At 41.4% G+C, this 18,598-nt stretch overlaps 1 protein-coding gene across 1 annotated transcript in view; it reads left to right on the top strand.

The window, feature by feature from the left end:
• Positions 1 to 18,598, top strand: part of LOC137293467 (TPR repeat-containing protein DDB_G0287407-like) — an 81,967-nt gene that overhangs the window by 2,874 nt on the left and 60,495 nt on the right. The window contains exons 4-7 of the mRNA XM_067824021.1: positions 5,471 to 5,509; positions 6,351 to 6,540; positions 7,440 to 7,583; positions 13,215 to 13,600. Of these exons, the coding sequence (XP_067680122.1) occupies positions 5,471 to 5,509; positions 6,351 to 6,540; positions 7,440 to 7,583; positions 13,215 to 13,600 (759 nt within the window). The remainder of the gene's footprint in view (positions 1 to 5,470; positions 5,510 to 6,350; positions 6,541 to 7,439; positions 7,584 to 13,214; positions 13,601 to 18,598) is intronic.

Here is an 18,598-nt window from a genome sequence, read left to right as displayed (position 1 = left end):
TAAACAGTTCACCAGAAACAATGTAATGGACATGGTATAGACTTTGTTACACATCACCAGGGACAGTGTAATGGACATAGTATCAAGCGTGTTATACATCACCAACGACAATGTAGTGGGCATGGTATAGACTGTGTTACACATCACCAGGGACAATGTAGTGGACATGGTATAGACTGTGTTACATATCACCAGGGACAATGTAATGGACATGGAATAAACTGTGTTGCACTTCATCAGGGACAGTGTAATGAACATGGTATAAACTGTGTTAAGTAATATCAGGGATAAAGAAATGGACATGATATGAACTGTGTTACACCTCTCCAGGGACAATGAAATGGACATAGTTTATGAACCTATCTCCGATTTTGCCGGTAGTAAAGTAAGTTCCTTCCAGAATCAGGTAGTCCTGTACTGTGACATAAATGCACTGATCATTTCTGAATCTATGTTTTGAAGAACATGTTTTGAAACCACATATCAGGTTATATTATTCCTTATCCTGACTTATGCTTGTTATGCTTATCTCCCCCCTCTATGCAATGATAATGGCACTCTTGAAATCCCTTTGAAGTTCCCTTCTTTGAAGCCATACAATCACACTCACTGATGAGTAGCCTCCCTTTGCCTTTTCCCACCAGTATCAGTCACATGACCTGCGATGCTTATCAGTCTCTCCTCCATCACCTAGTGAGATGATTGGAGGTAACCTGGGGTCACAATATACATGGCTTTACATCACCAAAAATCCTTTCATATTTTTGCCCTCTAGTCAAAATTTAGTTGTATATGGCTTTAGGTCTGTATTTTTTATCATTATCATTTCAAATTGTTGATAAATCTTATATATTTTTCATGTTTTTGGGCATGCTTTCACCATGTGAGATTATGTTTTCATTTGATGTAATTATGTCTCCAGTGTAGGTACCAGCTACTGACGGTTGATCTGCATAATTATGTCCTTCTTGCATGGTTGTTCATTCCTCCAGTGTTCGCAGTGAACTCTGTAAGAATTTGTCTGATACTGAATTTAGTTTATATTTGTTTACAGTTCAGAGGTGTGCAAAGGACAAATTACGAAAGGCACTCTTAAGTCATTTCCAGTAAATTGGTTGATAATGCATCTAGTAACCGTGTGTTAACTTCTGCTGATGTACAAGTTTGTAGAGAATCTCCTGTCATACCCTTGGGGCAGGGTCAAGACATCAAGGAGGGTGCAGCTAAGTCACAGAAGGCAGCGTCTTTGGACTTGGAGTCATCTCAACCTAAGAAACTGAAGTTGTCTACATTGTCCATGACAAAATCCTCAGCATCTAAATCATGTACTAGCACTCCATCGAAGTCCATCCTTAAAGTGTCCTCTTGACGAGAGTGATATATACGTTGAGCCCCTCTGTTACTTCCCGAGGTACTCATAGTCATCACGATGTCTCAACGTTCAGCTATGCAATAGACCTTCAGCAACTGTCTCTGGACCAACATTTCAGTCTAGGGAGAGATTGCCTTCAACACAGACATCTAGCACATCAATGGCCATCCTCAACACGTTGGATGCATCATCTGCCTTACAAATGCAGCTTGCACCACAAACTTTCCACTCTTCAAGCGGCAGTTCACGGATCACATGATGAACATCATGGAGTGCTGCTTTGCAGAAGAAACTCCAGTCATCATCCATGATGGTTGCCTTGCATGCAGGATCTGCAGGTGTGATGGATGCTTTGGATGAAAGTTCACATTCAAGAAGTCCTCACCATTTGCTGTATCATCTTGTTGCAGTTTGGCCGAGCTTTCATCGACTCAGCCAGTGCATGCACACGCTTCCCCTTCCAGTCGCAAGGATTCATCGCATGCATCCCCTGAATGTTACAGACATTGACAGTGCATATCATCGCTGTCAGACCTGGAGCATGTGCAGGCCTTGTTGAAGGCACTCACAGCATGAGGACCACTCAAGATGTCCATACAGGCAAGAGGAACAGTCCAATGTTCATCACATGATTTCGGCACTCTTACATTCCGCACTATTGCACCAATGTCTACCATCTACTTCAGCTTCTCTACAGCTTGTCACATCCCGTCTTTCAACGCATAGAAGTTTCCTGTACACCACATGGAGCCATTTATGAAAGCGCCTGAAGTAGATGACTTCGACAAACTTATTAGGGAGGCCTTGACCTGCACTTACCAGATGGATGATAAACGTCTGGCGCAGCGGGATACTACCACTCACCACTTTCGTAACACGATAGCATTCCTACATTATCAAGGGCTAAGCAGTACTTTCTGCCTGCATGACTGCATTCAAATTCATCACAAGATGAGTCAACTCAGACTGCAGCTGGACTTCACACAACTAGGATGGCATGTAAATCCACTGGAGCCTCAAGAGGGTCTAGAATTCCTAGGGATTCAATTCATTACTCCATTGAATCACATCATAGTCCTGGAAGACCACTGGACAAAGATTCTTGATAGAGCTATGATAGAGCAAGCACTGTTCTCTCCATTAGCACCATGACAGTGGCAATGTCCTCTCAGTCTACTCACCTCAGCGCAGGATCTGACCAGAAGGGGAAGGCTACAATTACACCCATTGCAATGGTTCCTAAATACTCACCTCAACAGTTTAGACCGGATAGCCCTACCAGTCTCAATGAGAACATACCTGCTCTGGTGGCCTCACAGGTCAAACATTTGCGCGGGGATATGTTAGACAGAGCTGGACTACAACAGTCATTCCTCTGTAGATGCATTGCTACAAGTTTGTAATGTAATGTAATGTAATGTAATGTAATGTAATGTAATGTAATGTAATGTAATGTAATGTAATGTAATGTATTGCGTCCCCAACAACCATCTCCAACACAGTCGATGTTACATCAGGACGTATTTTGGTTTGTCAGTCAAACATTCGATCTCCACAAACAGAATTGTTTGCAACAAGATTCAACAAATAGATACCAACCTTTGTATCTCCAAAACCAGATCTGTTTGCATGGGCAACAGACGCTCCCAGCATATTGTGGGAAGGAATGAACGCTTATGTTTCCACCTCCAGTTCTACTGCCACAGGTAACTGAAAAAACATCAAGCAGACAACAATACTGCAACTAACTATGGTCATGCCCCAATGGCCATCAAGAAGTCCATCACTAAGACTACCAGAATGTCAAAATCTACTCACCCATCTGGACACCAAACAAGCTCAAGTGAATCCATCATTGTTCCAAATTCATGTATGGACTGTTGAGAGGATAAAAACTGTACCCTTGGCTTAAAGCAGATCTACTCATACTTGATATGATGGCAAATGGAATAGATCTGGGACATATGCAAGGCATTACAGTATCAGAGCATCCTCAAAAGGTGAACTATTTATGTCATGTACAACAGACTAGACGACTGAAAGGTTCAACGGTATCAACCTACTTGGCAGCTCTTAGCACAGTTAACACCATGAAAATAGGGATAAAGCTGACAAATGTGCTAGAATTACTAGCTCTACTACGTTCAACTAAGTCAAACAATGGAAATTTGAGGCACCACCTTGGGATTTAAACATTGTTTTAGAACATCTCAGCAGTGAGACCTATGAGCAGACATTCTTTGAATTGTTAACACAGAAAAATGCTGTTTCTGCTCACCATGGCAACAGCAGCTCAAACGCATTGGATATTGGTCAGACACAATTTGACTCTGGACATTGTGATAGCATGGAAATTGCTCACTCACTATCATAATGGAGGGCTGCTTTGCCAACCACTACCTCACAGATATCGTCACTGAAGACATCTCAGGTATTCACCAGTCTGGGCCACTTGTTGCACAAGTAAAAGCTCCACAAAGGCGCTGAGTAAAATCTCACCCTTTTATCATGTGACTTGTAGAGACCAGCGCTTACTGAGGAGTAAATGGCTATGAGTCCATGTACATGTCTCCAACAGGCATGAGTGATTATGAACCTGTACATATATGAAAGCAGGAACTTGAGAGAGATCGCAACTTGTCTTAATGGGAAGATCATGACATACAGTTTCACTAGATAAGTAGTCAGGATGTTAGTATATCTTTATATCCACACAAAGATGTCAGCAGTCCCTTCACAAGAAGAGAAGACTGACACGTTGTGGTTCCCCCGAATTAACAGATGGATGTTGGAAGAACAGGATCAACATAGTGCTGTTATAGTTCTCATGATGGGAAATACAGGATGTACGTCAAGACAGCCAGAGAATCCAAAGGAGGACTAAACATATACTTGTTCCTGTCTCTGTTTCCACTACGTCTGTACTATTGAAGGTCAAGCAGACTCGTGCTACAACTGACTTTGGTTTGACCCTGGTTTCCAGATCTAATACATGTGGTGGATAGGTGGGGGTGGAGGTGGGGTCAATACAGGATGTATTTAAGGACAGCTGATGAATCCATGAAGTGACTTGACCCACCACTGTTTCTGTCGGATTCTGTAAGCATAATATACATGAGTCAGTATAAGGAAAAATATGAAATTTTCTGAATAAAATTAATATTTTATACTTATCCTGTCTCATGATGTACAGCCCTCCCTACCTCCTCACTATATGGCATGTTGGATCAGCATGTAGGTTCAGGTGTTGGGCATTTTGGAGAGAGTGAAAAGTATGGCCGGTCATGTGACTGGCAAAGTTGCAATAGTAAGGGAGGCTACTGGTGGGTGAGTGTGATTGTACATCTGCTTCAAGAGACTATCATCCACTATCATTCACATGGAGGGAGGAGATAAGCATAACAAGCATGAGTCAGGATAAGTATAAAATATCAATCTTATTCAGAAAATAATGCATACTTGTGTTTTACATTCATGACAGTTCATATGTCAGATAAAATACTTTTTGGTTTTGGTAGAAAATGTAAACCTTTGGCCCTCCCGATTTTTCCTCCTGTGCGGGTTTACATTTGCTACCAAAACTTCTGTGTCATGTTTTATCCTTCACATAAATTATGTTCTGTAATATCAGCAATAAGCAATGAAGATGGTGTTAACTGTGTTACCTGTGAGAAAACAATGATGTAACATATCATCTACAACACCTGAATGCCTGTTGTATGGCATATCTTACAACATAAGTGTGATAACTCAGGATGTGTTTATGTCTGCTGTTGAAGACAGCTTAAATATTAAGGTAAATATGTTGATACAGTAATTTCCTTGCTGAGTGCTTCTAGGTATAAAGTGGACTGTGCTCATGTGTGAGCATTTGTATTCTGAACTAAATATGATTAGTGGAAGTAGATTTCAACAACTAATAATGTTTACTTTGTGAACATAAAAACCTTTCTCATGAGTTATTTAATTGTGGAAACACTTCTTTGGATATTTAGACATCAAAATTAAGGTTTATTCTGATGATAGACATGATCACTAGGTTGACTGTATTGTTGTCCAATACGTTTTTTTTAATGTCATGCTCATTGGTGTTGACAGACATTAGCTGTGCACATGGACTATCAAAACCCTAAAGAAGTAAGTACAGCTGAATTTTCAGATGCTTTCTTTTGAGTTAAAGGTTTTGAAATTGTCTATTTAAACACATCTGAAATTCTTACCTGTCACAATGCTGGTATTGTCTACTGACACAATGCTGGTATTATCTACTGATATGATTGTGGTATTATCTACTGACATGATGCTGGTATTGTCTACTGACATGATGCTGGTATTGTCTACTGACATGATGCTGGTATTATCTACTGACATGATGCTGGTATTGTCTACTGACATGATGCTGGTATTATCTACTGACATGATGCTGGTATTGTCTACTGACATGATGCTGGTATTATCTACTGACATGATGCTGGTATTGTCTACTGACATGATGCTGGTATTATCTACTGACATGATGCTGGTATTATCTACTGACATGATGCTGGTATTGTCTACTGACATGATGCTGGTATTATCTACTGACATGATGCTGGTATTGTCTACTGACATGATGCTGGTATTATCTACTGACATGATGCTGGTATTATCTACCTACATGATGCTGGTATTGTCTGCAGACACAATACTGGTGTTATCTACTGACACAATGCTGATATTACCAACTGACACAATGCTGGTATTATATACTGGGACACAATGCTGGTATTACATACTGTGACACAGTGCTGGTATTATCAACTGACACAATGCTGGTATTATGTACTGACACAATGCTGGTATTATGTACTGACACAATGCTGGTATTGTCTACTGTGACACAATGCAGGCTTTGTCTATTGATACATTGTTATTATTATCTACTGATACAATGTCTATGATTATTACTGTGGTTGTATCATGGCACATGTTCCTGCAGGGTGTAGAGCACATGTTCACAGCTATCTGGGAGCACCTGAAAAATGTGCTGCTTGCCAGAGATGGGGATGAGGAAGAGTCTGACAGGCTGCAAGAGCTGGCTGACCATAATGCTTTCATGGCTTCCAGACAGGCTCTGTATATTGGCGGTGACCACTACTTCCAGCAACTCAGCACAGTTCTGTCCTCCGGTAAGCAAAGCAGTCGAGAAGTATCACAGACATCTTTCACAAAGGAAACGATCATTTATAGGTTTTATGTTTTTTTCCCTTAATGCTGTAATCATGAAAATCAAACTGTTGTGAGGTCCAATCTAGACTATTAAGCACTTAAAAAATGTTCAAAAATAAGCAATAAGCAATGAATAAGTTGACAGCATATATGAATAATACAAATGAGCCTGTGAAGATCTGGGGTATTACTGGAAGAACCCATGCTTGTAAGAGTTGACCAATTGGATTGAGTGATCAGGTTCATTTACTTTGTTGGCCTTTTTCATCGTATCAGTACTCAAGATGTTGATCACTAGATTGTCTAGACAAAACTTGATTCTTTACAGCCCACCGCCATATAGCTGAAATATTGTTGAGTGTGACATTAAACCACAAACAAAGCATACATATATATTATAAGCAGGAATGGAAATAAAAAAAATGCTGGGAAATATCATGAATTTTACCAACTCAAATATTTCAAAACCTATCTTTTGCACCCATCAAATTGTTAAAAGGTGGCACTTTCAGTCTTGCACTTAACATGGGTGTGGACATTTTGAAAGCCAGTTTACATAAGAGGAAACCTGTTTTGGCTGAAAACATTATTTCATATTTACTGGTTTAGGAAACAATAATTGAAATGACATTTGTCATGTTTTAAGTTTTATTTCATCATCAAGTGGTATGGGCCCACTTATTTTCACAAAGACACACTGAAGTTATTTGTGTATCATGGCACTCTTGGGTAAAAATGCATTTCTACCTCTGTAGTGTCAGCCCTCAGATTTACAGTACTTTTTGGTGAGCATGATCATGTTCAAAGGGAATGGAATATTTACTTTGCATTTAGTGTTTGTCTCATTTTCTCATCACAGATGTAAGTGAGAAGGTTGTTGTAGTAGCTGAGGCCGGTCAGGGAAAGTCATCACTCCTGGCCAACTGGGTCTCTCAGGCCAAGAACTCACATCCAGCAGCCATTGTAGCCTACCACTTCATTGCCGCCAGTAAAGAAAGCAGCAGTAAGTCGACACTAATTCCTGCCATAGAGCTCCATATATTAATCCTTCATGAAATCCCAGTTTCTAAAATCAGATTTTCATGAAATCATAGCAACAGTTCCTGAGTTCAGAGATTAGAACTACATGTAGTAATGCTTCCTGAATTCCCCAAACAGAGCTCTTTGTACAGTCCGTTTGATTCCATTTGAAACCGATGAATTGCTCACTAACACAAAATCTAGTAATTGCAACAAAACCAAATTTGAAATCACATGAAATCGACAGACCAACTCTGATGATGTGTCTCATAATTTGGGAAACTCGAATAAAAAAGTTGTTTAACAAACGATCATCATTTTCCTGTCACCTTTCACTATTTTGTACGAGGGGGGCCTCTTGCTGGTAGAACAGCCAGGTGGGCAAGGTGCACATGTGAAATTGACACATGTGATTTGCTCGGCAAAGCAGACATTCGTGATTGCAGTACCTGAAACAATGAGATTATCACATGACGCTAAGTCAATTATTTGCAAAGTATTTAACTTTTTTAAAAATGAAGGTGAAAGGGGTAGGCCTCAATATGCTTTCGTTAAGTATCATTTACGAACTGCACATGCTGTTGGGGTGCTGGAGGGGAAGTTAAAAACTATCTTGAAAAATTGTACCGATTCAACCTGCACGGACACAACTGAGGGGGCTGTCTCAAAACTCACTCGATGTGAGAAAGTCGATTCATTTCAACAACAGCTGGTTTGAAATGCCTTTAAGTCTCTATATAAACAAAATACCTTTGTCTCTCTGTGTAGTCTGACAAAGCATATGGAGACAAATCATTCTTTGGCCATTTCAAAATATCAGGTATGGAAATTGCTTCACAAATTTGGTTTCTGTTGCAAAAAAGTAGGCTCAGAAAATAGACGTGCACTGTGTGAGAGGTCTGATATTGTTCTACTAAGAAACCAGTACTTATGCACAATTCGAAAGAAAGGTACAGAGGTTTACGAGCCTGTATATTTGGACGAAACATGGGTAAATGCTTCCCATACCACAGGGGCACAATGGCTCACTAGCTCCTCTTCAGAGTCCTGTGCCAGAAAATTACCACTTGCCAAGGGAGAGCGACTGATTGTGCTAAATGCTGGTTGCAAGAGTTGGGGATTCCTACCTGGCTGCTCCCTAGTCTTCAAGGCAAAATCTACAGATAACCGAGACTATCATACCAAAATGAAAGGAATGGTTTTCTTAGGATGGGTACAAAATCAATTAGTACCAGCACTGCCCCCCCCCAAATCTCATTGTCATGGATAATGCTCCATATCATGGCGTTCAAGTACCTAATACAAAGGCCCCAAAATCTAACAGTAAGAAGGGGGACAGGATAGAATGGTTGCAAAACAAAGCAATATCATATCCAGAAAAAGCAACCAAATCTGTTCTGTATGACATCATAAAGTCAAATTAAACCACACCTGTCTTTAAGGTTGATGAGTACCTTACAGAACATGGTCATTCATTGCCACCCTATCATTTTGTGATTTAAACCCAATAGAACTCATTAGGGGTATCATGAAATCGGATGTTGGCAGGCAAAATGTAACATTCAAACTTCGGGATGTACAGACGATTGTTCAAAAGTCAATAGACACCATCACGCAGGAAACGTGGCAAAAGTGCATTGAGAAAGTTGAGAATGAAATAGAAAGACATTATTGGGAACAAAGTGGACTGGACCATGCCACCATCTAGCCAGTCGTCATCAAGGTAGACTATGACAACAGCGACACCGATTCAGAAAACAGCGTTTTCTGCAAGTGGCAACACTTACTCCCACTGAACATCTCAAGTGGTAACCAGATAACGGTTTTTGAGATGACCCCATCTTCACAACACATGCTTGTTGATTACCTGGCTGTTCTACCAGCAAGTGCCCCCTTTGTACAAAATAGCGAAAGGTGACGGGAAAATGATGATCGTTTGTTAAACAACTTTTTTATTCGAGTTTCCCAAATTATGAGACACATCATCAAAGTTGGTCTGTCGATTTCATGTGCCTGTGCACATTTTTTTTTTGCAGTCATTAGATTTTGTGTTTTGTGAGCTATTCATTGGTCTCAAATGGAATCAAACAGACTGTAGTAACTCTTCCTCAGTTAAGAGATAAGCACTTCATGTAGTAATGTTTCCTTAGTTGGACAGTAGAGCACCATGCAATAACACTATGAATTCAGATAGCAGAGGTCCATGTATTAACTTGACCTCAATTTGAATAGCGGCATCCAAGCTACCTGAATTCAGACATCTGAACTCCATATAATGTAGCAAATGTTTATGATATAGAATTCATAAAAGTTTCTTTTGTACTTTAAAGTGATCAGCTGAGATGATAAAAAATTTATTTTGAAACTGATCCTATCTCAAGATTAGCACTTCTCACTCTTGTTTAGACATTTAGTGGACCAAATGTAAACTTTCTCTGTAGGTCTCACTTGTCCATACAACCGTGTTCCCAAGGTATCCTTTCATTATATTATAGGCCATTGCTCCCTCCTATTCATGTAAAATGCTTCCCTATCTACCTCCATGACTACCTCAGAGTGATTATACTACTTCTTGTCACATCTCTGTGTAGTTGTATTGTGAAATTCTTAGTTTCCTTACAAATTAACATTAAAACAAATATTGTAGTTGACCTGTATTAGCATAATTTTATGTAAACAATGTTTTCTTCCTCGAATCCCTATTCGACACAACAGTCCACAATATTTGTACCTCATGACAGATGAGTCAAGATTCAGCAGATGCTAACATTAGCCATTGCCTATCCCAGAACTCATCACCAATGGCAGGAGTTAATAGGGTTGTTGATGTAAGCCCAAGCTCGGACTCATAGGGTCCAGCTTCAGTTTTGCTGTCTTCTAGTGTTTCTGCGCTGGACAACAACGTTGGGGAGTTGATTCATGTTCCTGCACACATCCAGTCCTTTGTTGGTGGTTCAACGAGTGAAATGTTTGCAGCAAAGTCTCAATAGTGCTCTTTACCCTGACTCAACACCTGTTCATTGATGCATCTCTCAAGGGCTTGGGTGTTCACTTTCTCCATTGCCAAGTGTCTGGAACAGTTGTCATCAGGAGAAAGGGCCCAATATATGAATGAATGGGAATTCAGTGATATCATTCTCACTGTTCAAAAGTGGGCAGTAGAACAAGAGTCCTTCCATCTTTTGATTCAATTAGACAAGAAAGGATCAACAGCACTGCTCCAGTGGAATTTTGATTCTACCATCTAATTGATTCACTCAACATAGTGGCAATGCCCCAACACATCCCCAGGCCTAGGAATGTCATTGCCAATGCCCTGTCACATGCCAGATGCTCATCACCTAGAGAATGGAAACTACTGCCTCTGATATTGCCATCAGTGATTTGCCCATTATCACATCCAGATCTAGACCTGTTCGCCAGTCAGTGCAACCATCAGGTCCTGTGATTCATGACCCAATCACAGACCACAACGCATTAAGAATATAGTGGGAAGGCCTGAACGCACAAATGTTCAGGCTCCACCACCCAAGGTAGTTACTTGTGACCAGCAGGATTTTTGTGCTATTGGTTGTGACCTTTTGACCAGTGACAAGCTGGTTTATTTGCTATAAAAAGCTTAACAGAACCGAAACAGTACCACTACCTGCCCAAAACAACCTTCTCCATCATCCAAACTCGGAGGTGTATCACGGGTCATCACAGACTCTTAATCTGCGAGTCTTGCGCATTTACAAAAATCATTGATAGCCAAAGGAACTCACATGGAGTAGCTTCAACCATAACATCTGCACAACAAATCAACACACGATCACTGTATGATGATAAGATGAGGAAATTTGAGCACTGTGGCAACAATTTATTTCTACCACTACCACCTCACCTCAGGTTGTTGCTGAATTTATACAGTATTTGTGGGCTTCTAAGAAGCTTAAGCTTAGGTACCAGGTCAGCCTGTCAGGCTGATATTACTACTACTACTGGAACCAAATGTCCACCACAATAGTGTTGGCTACTGTAACTCACATACTTGATATCTGTAGTGTGAATTTTGAATGGAAAAGGCATGGCAAAGTATTTCTGGGAGTTTCTTGGGACTTTGTCACAAAGAAACAGTTGACCAAACAACCAGATATAATATCTACCATTCCACCATTGTCAGTGTCGAAGATTTTGATTTGCTTCTGCCCTGTTTGAGCTCTACAGATCTTCCTTGCTGCCTCCCAAGGATGCTGCCGACTTCACAAGTTATTCATTCCACTTTCCACTGCATCGAAGCCAGAAGTACCAAGGACAACTTTATCTTTATGGATGTCTGCTACTACACGGGCCGCATCCAATCTACATGAGACCTGGTCATTTGCCTCAACAATGACCTTACAGAGCAACTGCTCCTTGATGGCCACCATGGAAGCATATTTCTGGCATTCGGTTACATTCTTCTTCTCATGACGTTATTTGAGTGACTTATCGGTTATGGATGTGGAAGGTCTGCACCAGTTCAGAACCCTTGTCCTGGCCAAGCAGCTGTCATTGGCACATCAACACAGATGAGTACAGTTGCACGTTTGCTCAATCACTCTTGTGTAAATACTGAATAAAATTCTGAAATATATTTCTGATTTTTGTTCTCAATTCTTCTGGAATTAGTATTCTTGTCTCAATTTTATTGAGATATTGCAATTTCTCTTTACAGATTTACAGATGATTAGTTTTGGTATTTTGTGATGTTGAAGTGATCAACAATGTCATTTGTTGACCTCAGTGTAGTGAGACCTTCCTATTTCCTTAGTGTTCATAAGTACCTTAGCGCACTGTTGTGACTTAACTGGGAAGTAATGGAAGTCATGTTGTGTTGTTTTGGTACTGAATGTTAAGCTTGTGAACTTTCCGATTCAGTTTCCTTTTCCGCTCTTTGTCATGGGATCTGGGGTGCTGTTTCAAAACAGGTGTGAGCACGATTACTGCTTGTAAATCGCGGCGAAGCAAGATTACTTACGTAGTTGCGTCCCCTTTCTCATGCAAGACTTGTGGCTGAACACTACATACCCAAGGAGCATGCGCTGCTTGGGAGCATTTGTGCCTAGTAAGCATGTTCAGGAAAACACATCATTAGATTTGCTGGTCATTTTTGGCCTCCCTTATTCATCACTATTTATGGTTGTGATTAGCCTATACAGTGTATACTGTCAGTGTTTTTTGACTTAAGGTAATCTTCAACCCACCATCCAACTGTGGGGTAAGTGCAAATTGTAAGATAGGACAGGTTTAAAAATTGGAAAATTGTAACTATTAATTGTATGTTTATATACTTATCCTACTAATCTCACATGATGGGTCCCCACCCAGTCTCCCTTCTAGTCAGATTATGATGGTTACAGTTAACTGTCATAGGCTTCAAGAAGAGAATGATCACTCTGTGGTAGTCACATGTGTAAATTGTAGAACATGCTTAGCAAGGGAGTAAGGGCCCGTCATGGGCAATAGGGGCCTTCAGTCTACTCAGCTATGAAGCAAGAGAGAGAAGTGCAAACTGTGAGATAAAATAAGTATATGAATACACAGCTTATTGTTAAAATTTCCAAACTGTCAACTTGACCCAATATTTTTACAGAGAAAAAAAACATCTTGAAACGGTTGACAACAGAAATCACTGAGGCTCTACCAGAAAAGAAGCAAGAATCCTCAGAAGCAAAGAATACAGACAATAAGGAAAACATACCTGCTGGAGAAGACACAGGGAAGAACAAGGGTCAATCTGAAGATCAGGCTCCAAAGGGCAAAGTTGAAAGTTCAAAAGAGGAAGGTTTAAAGAACAAGGCTGATACAAATAACAATTCTGAAAAGGAGCAGAAAAAAAATGAGAAGGCGAAAACACTACGTGAAATGATGACTCTCCTGGTGGGGGAACTAGAGAGGGCAAGGACAGAGGAGAGGATGGTTGTCTTGGTGATTGATGGACTAGATAGGGTAGAAGAGACTAGTGGTAAAGTTGCTAAGGTATGTTATAATGATTTCAACTAAGAAGCTCTAATTTTTCCTTGACCTGACTCATGCTATCTTCCATGCGAATGATAGTTAAACACTTGATTGAACACTTGAATCCCTTGAGGAGGTAAAAGTTCACTCACCCATGAGTTGCTTCTCTTGAACCCTTTCTCACCGAAACAGTCACATAACTTGCCATGCTTGTCACTCTCTCCTTCATCACTCATGCGGATGGTTGGGTGAAGACTGGAGTCCCCTATACAACACCATGTTCTTTTGTATTCAGATCCTTTTATCCAAATTAAGATGTGCATGGTTTGGGGCTTTGTTTAGCTTTCAATGTATGTTTAAAATTTGAACAAAAATATATCCATATTTTGTGACATTATCTCATCATAATGTAGTTTGTTTGTTTGATGAATTCCTGCAGTAATTGCAAGTACCAGTTATCAGCAGCTGATCCTCATCCCCAATGTCCGTCATGCATTAATCCATGTTCTTCCAGATTGTGTTGCAGATTATCAGATTTGCAATTTAATTGTTATTTGTGTTACATCAATACGTGATGTATGATGGACCGGGTGAGAAATTCATCTCAAGTCACTGGTGATAAATCTGTAGATAAGTGTAAGTGGTAAGTGTATGTTGTTAATGACTGTTGAAATTCGTAAATCAGGTGTTTTGCTGAATATGTTACAAGTCATGTCGTCTGCTGCTGATCACTCTGCAGAGGCCTGTTACTACCGAGTCGACACCATCAAAGTCCTTTTGCACAGAAGATATTATCTTCAACTAGGATCTCGCATCAGAGGTCGTTCAACGAAGCCATCATGCCTGCTAATGAAGCAGACAAATATGCTGACCTGCCCATACTTCTTCCTGAAGTTCCAGTAAGATCTACTATAACACTGTCTACCTCCACAGTCAGACAATCAAAGACCAGCCCCCAGCAAGGCAGACAAAACCAGTGGCAAGAAGATGCAGATGATGTTTCAGCATTCTCGAATGCTTCATCTAAACCACATCGGTTCCAGCCTAAAAAGCCAAACTTGTCCCGGGCAACTTCATGAAGGAGTTTTCAGCACAGATGAAGGCTGTGATGTAGCGTTGGTCCACCAAAGAGAGAGAGATGCACATCAGAACCCTTCGATGTCAGACAGCGTTTGGGGAAGCTTGGACCTTTGAGAACCTGTTCCTTAGTGATCTACATCCCCATCCCACAAGACTATGGCTGAAAACAATACTACATTCAAAAGACACAGCCGTCATAGGGGTAGAGGAAGAAGGTTCCACGAACATCCCAGCAACTACAGGAAACTATGTGGTAACATCAGCGAAACCTCAATGTTCAAGAACGTTAATTGGAGGAAGAAGAAAGGAATCCTCTTCAGTTGCTTCACATCAATATCCTGCAGCTCACACAGACAGAGATCAGCATGGTCATGGGATGGACCCTTCAGTAAAACACTGGAACTGAAGTTGATCAACGAGTCCTGTAACAAGTCTTATAAGGGGGAAGATAAGAAGATTGCTCAACTCAGCACCATGACAAGACAAACATTCTTCGGCCTGACAACAAGATGATCAACAAGGTGTTGATATCAAGGTTCCAGAACCCCAAGACTGAAGAGGATTGAATGATCCTATCAGCACTACTAACCGAGCAGAAGGACCAGCACTTCTTGTCTGGTCACCTGGCCTCGATGTCTGGGGGTCTTACCCTACTATGAAGACAAGGTCTACTATCGACGACATACTCTCAGAGGTTCCAGAGGATCAAGATGCTTGGGGTTTGGGTTGACTGGACAAATCTGACACCTGACTCCCCAATTATCCTGGGGCCGAAGAAGAAGTCCAAAGAGAAATTCCAGCTGATACACAGTCAGAGAAATCCAGATTACTTGGCCAGTATCTTTTAGACCTACAAGACGTAAATCTGCACATCCTGATTCATGAGGAGTCTAGAGGCAGTACCTGACATTCCTGTTCGACACTTCCAGTGGACCATCTTGCCCTTTGGAATATCATAGGCCCCATGGTTATTTACATGAGCGACCAAACCCATCGACACCTACTTACATCATTGAGGTAGATGCAGTGCCTTGTATCTGAACAACAGCATACAAGTTCATCAAGAAGCCAATCAAGACTTCACTGTCAAACTGCTCACACAACTGTGATAGCTCGTAAACTTGATGAAGCCAGGACTGGAACCAAAGCAAGATATTCAGTGCCTGATAATAAGCTTCATCACAACACTGAATCGTATTGTTGTCCAAGAAGATCATTGGGTCATTATCCAAGCCATGATTCCAGCAGCAGTCATCTCTCCATTACCAGTACGAACATGGCAGTGTCTCCTTGTTCTGCTCACCTCAGTGCAAGACCTGACCCTCAGAGGAAGACTACAGTTACATCTGTTGTAGCATATCCTGGCAAGACACCTGGACAGCATGGACCTGATCTCTCTATTAGACAGTCTCAACACATACCTGTTATGATGGACTCACAAGTTGAATGTCTGCAGAGGGACGTATTTAGAAGAACCAGTCTTTGAACTGCATGTCTGTGTAGGTGCATCACTACAAGGATGTTGAGCGCATCTTGACAATGAAGTGTCATCAGGGATGTGGTCAAAACAAGAACAACATCTTCACATCAACCATTTGGAGATGAAGGTGGTGATGAATGCTGTACAACACTGGTCAAGTCCACTGATCAACCGAATGCTGACAGTTCACACAGACAACTCAACAGTGACATTCAACACTGAACTACAAAAGAAACATCGTACATGTATGTATTTCAAACTGTTTTATTTATGTGGAAACATATTTCTTATTTAAGGTTGAAATTGAAGGAACTGTTTTGTCCTGTTGATTAACAAGTACTCCAGAAACAAGTCTGACAACACATGGTGCCACATGATGAGGTCATGTCCTTGACATTCAGGGTTGAAGTCAGTAGCTTGTGTGGCCACCATTTGAGTTGATAACTGCCATGCAACACCTATACATGGAGTGTATCAAGTGGTTGATGAAGGCCATGGGGATAGCATTCCACACTCTGAGAAAACCTGCCGTGAGTTCTGCAGCAGTTGTCGGCCTTGGTCGAAGGTCATTCATCCTTCTCTGAATTTCATCCCATAGGTGCTCAGTTGGGTTCAGATCTGGACTTACAGCAGGCCAGGGCAATGTGTGGATGTTGTGCTGTTGGAAGAAGTCCCTCGTTATCCTGGCTGTGTGAGCATGTGCATTATCCTGTTGAAACACGTGGTTTGGATGACGGGCGAAATGTGGCACAACATGCTGTCTTAACACTTGATCGATGTAATGGACAGCAGTCACTCCATTTCCTCGACCTGGACCAATATTCTGGAAGACCTGGGGTCCAAGTTTGTGGTTCAGTCCAATGCCACCCCAGACCATGATGCTTGGTCCTCCCCACGAGTCCCTCTCCATAAGACATGCATCAATGTACCATTCACCCTCCTTCTCCAAACTCTAGCTCTGCCATCTGCCATGGATATGCAGTAACGACTCTCGTCTGAAAAGATGACAGTCCTCCATTGCTGATAGCGCCAGTTTCGATGTTGTTGGGCCCACAGACGACGTTCCCGACGATGTTGAACTGTCAGGACAGGACCCTGAGCAGGACGTCGACAGGCCAGGTTGAAAGTTCTCAGCCGACGACGAACTGTTGCTGCAGAAATGGGTCTGTTGTGGGTTCCAACAGTCGCTCCCAACCTCCCTGCAGAAGGCTGTTTGGGTTTCCTAGCAAACCCAGGTGCTAGGCTTAATCAGTAGAGAATGACAAGCATGGCAAGGCATGTGACTTTTTGGGAGGGAAAGGGTTCAAAGGAGACAAATCATGGGTGAGTGAACTTTTACGTCCTCTTCAATTGAAAAACAGGGGATTCAAGTGTTCAGCCAGCTTGCCAAGCTTGGCAGGTCATGTGACCAATTAGGGCGCAAAGGGCAAAGAGAGCCTAGTCATGTGACAGTGTGATTGTACATCTGCCTCGAGAAGGGAACCTTAAAGCAATTTCATTACTCATACTATTTGCTTCTTTCTCCCTTAACCAGGGAGATAAGTGAAACAACTGTTTGATGTTCTGCCAGAACAATAAAAACATCTCACCTGAACGGCACCCCTCCATTGCGCAGATGCACCATATGTTGCATTGTCTTACTTACTTTCTTTCACACTTTCTTGCCTTCCCAAGCCCTCTTCAAAAGTGTCCTCACATGTCCTCACTCATTCTCATTTTCAGAATTTATTTTCATTTTGATCACATTGTAATCCTATCTCATGCCGAGCACCTCTGTCTCTTGATTTGATGTGGAGTGGAATGACTATGATCTCTTTCCACTCTTGTCCTGAAATACAGCCCTTGGATTCAACCACTCATGTTGATTACTTGTGATTCGAAGACCCCACCCTTTCAGGGTGAAGATTTTACAGGAGCATCTTCAGAATAATACCGATCTGAGGTTCTACAGAAGCTATTAGGATCGGATTGCTCTACAAGTCAGCAACCTTCTGTTCCATCCATATTTGTGCTGATGGAATGATATATACTCTCCACGACTTGGGACCTGAGAACCATGTTATCAACTTCTCGTGGCAAGCCTGACCCCACTCTTTCACCAAATTAGACAAGCATGCTAACTGCACTCTCCAGTCAGGATCCTAGTCATTGTTCTGCTTCACCTAAACCGCTCTATTTTGCTATACCGACTCACGTAGATGATCAACATAACCAAGCTGAACCAATTCACCCTCCCGATCTGATTCACCATGCCAAACTAAATCAATTCAACAATCCCAATCGTCAGGCCGAACTGGATTCACCACACCAAACTGTTTCACCAAACCAAATTGATCTCCACACCAAATCACATTGTTACACTCATTGGATTTCATGAGGCTGAACTGATTTGCCATGCCAAATGGATTCATCACACCAAATCGTGAGTTAGTTTAGGTTTACATCACACTCAGCAATAT

This window comes from Haliotis asinina, chromosome 8 (genome assembly GCF_037392515.1).
Source record: "Haliotis asinina isolate JCU_RB_2024 chromosome 8, JCU_Hal_asi_v2, whole genome shotgun sequence".
NCBI lineage: Eukaryota > Metazoa > Mollusca > Gastropoda > Lepetellida > Haliotidae > Haliotis > Haliotis asinina.
This window is presented reverse-complemented; position numbering and strand designations above follow the sequence as displayed.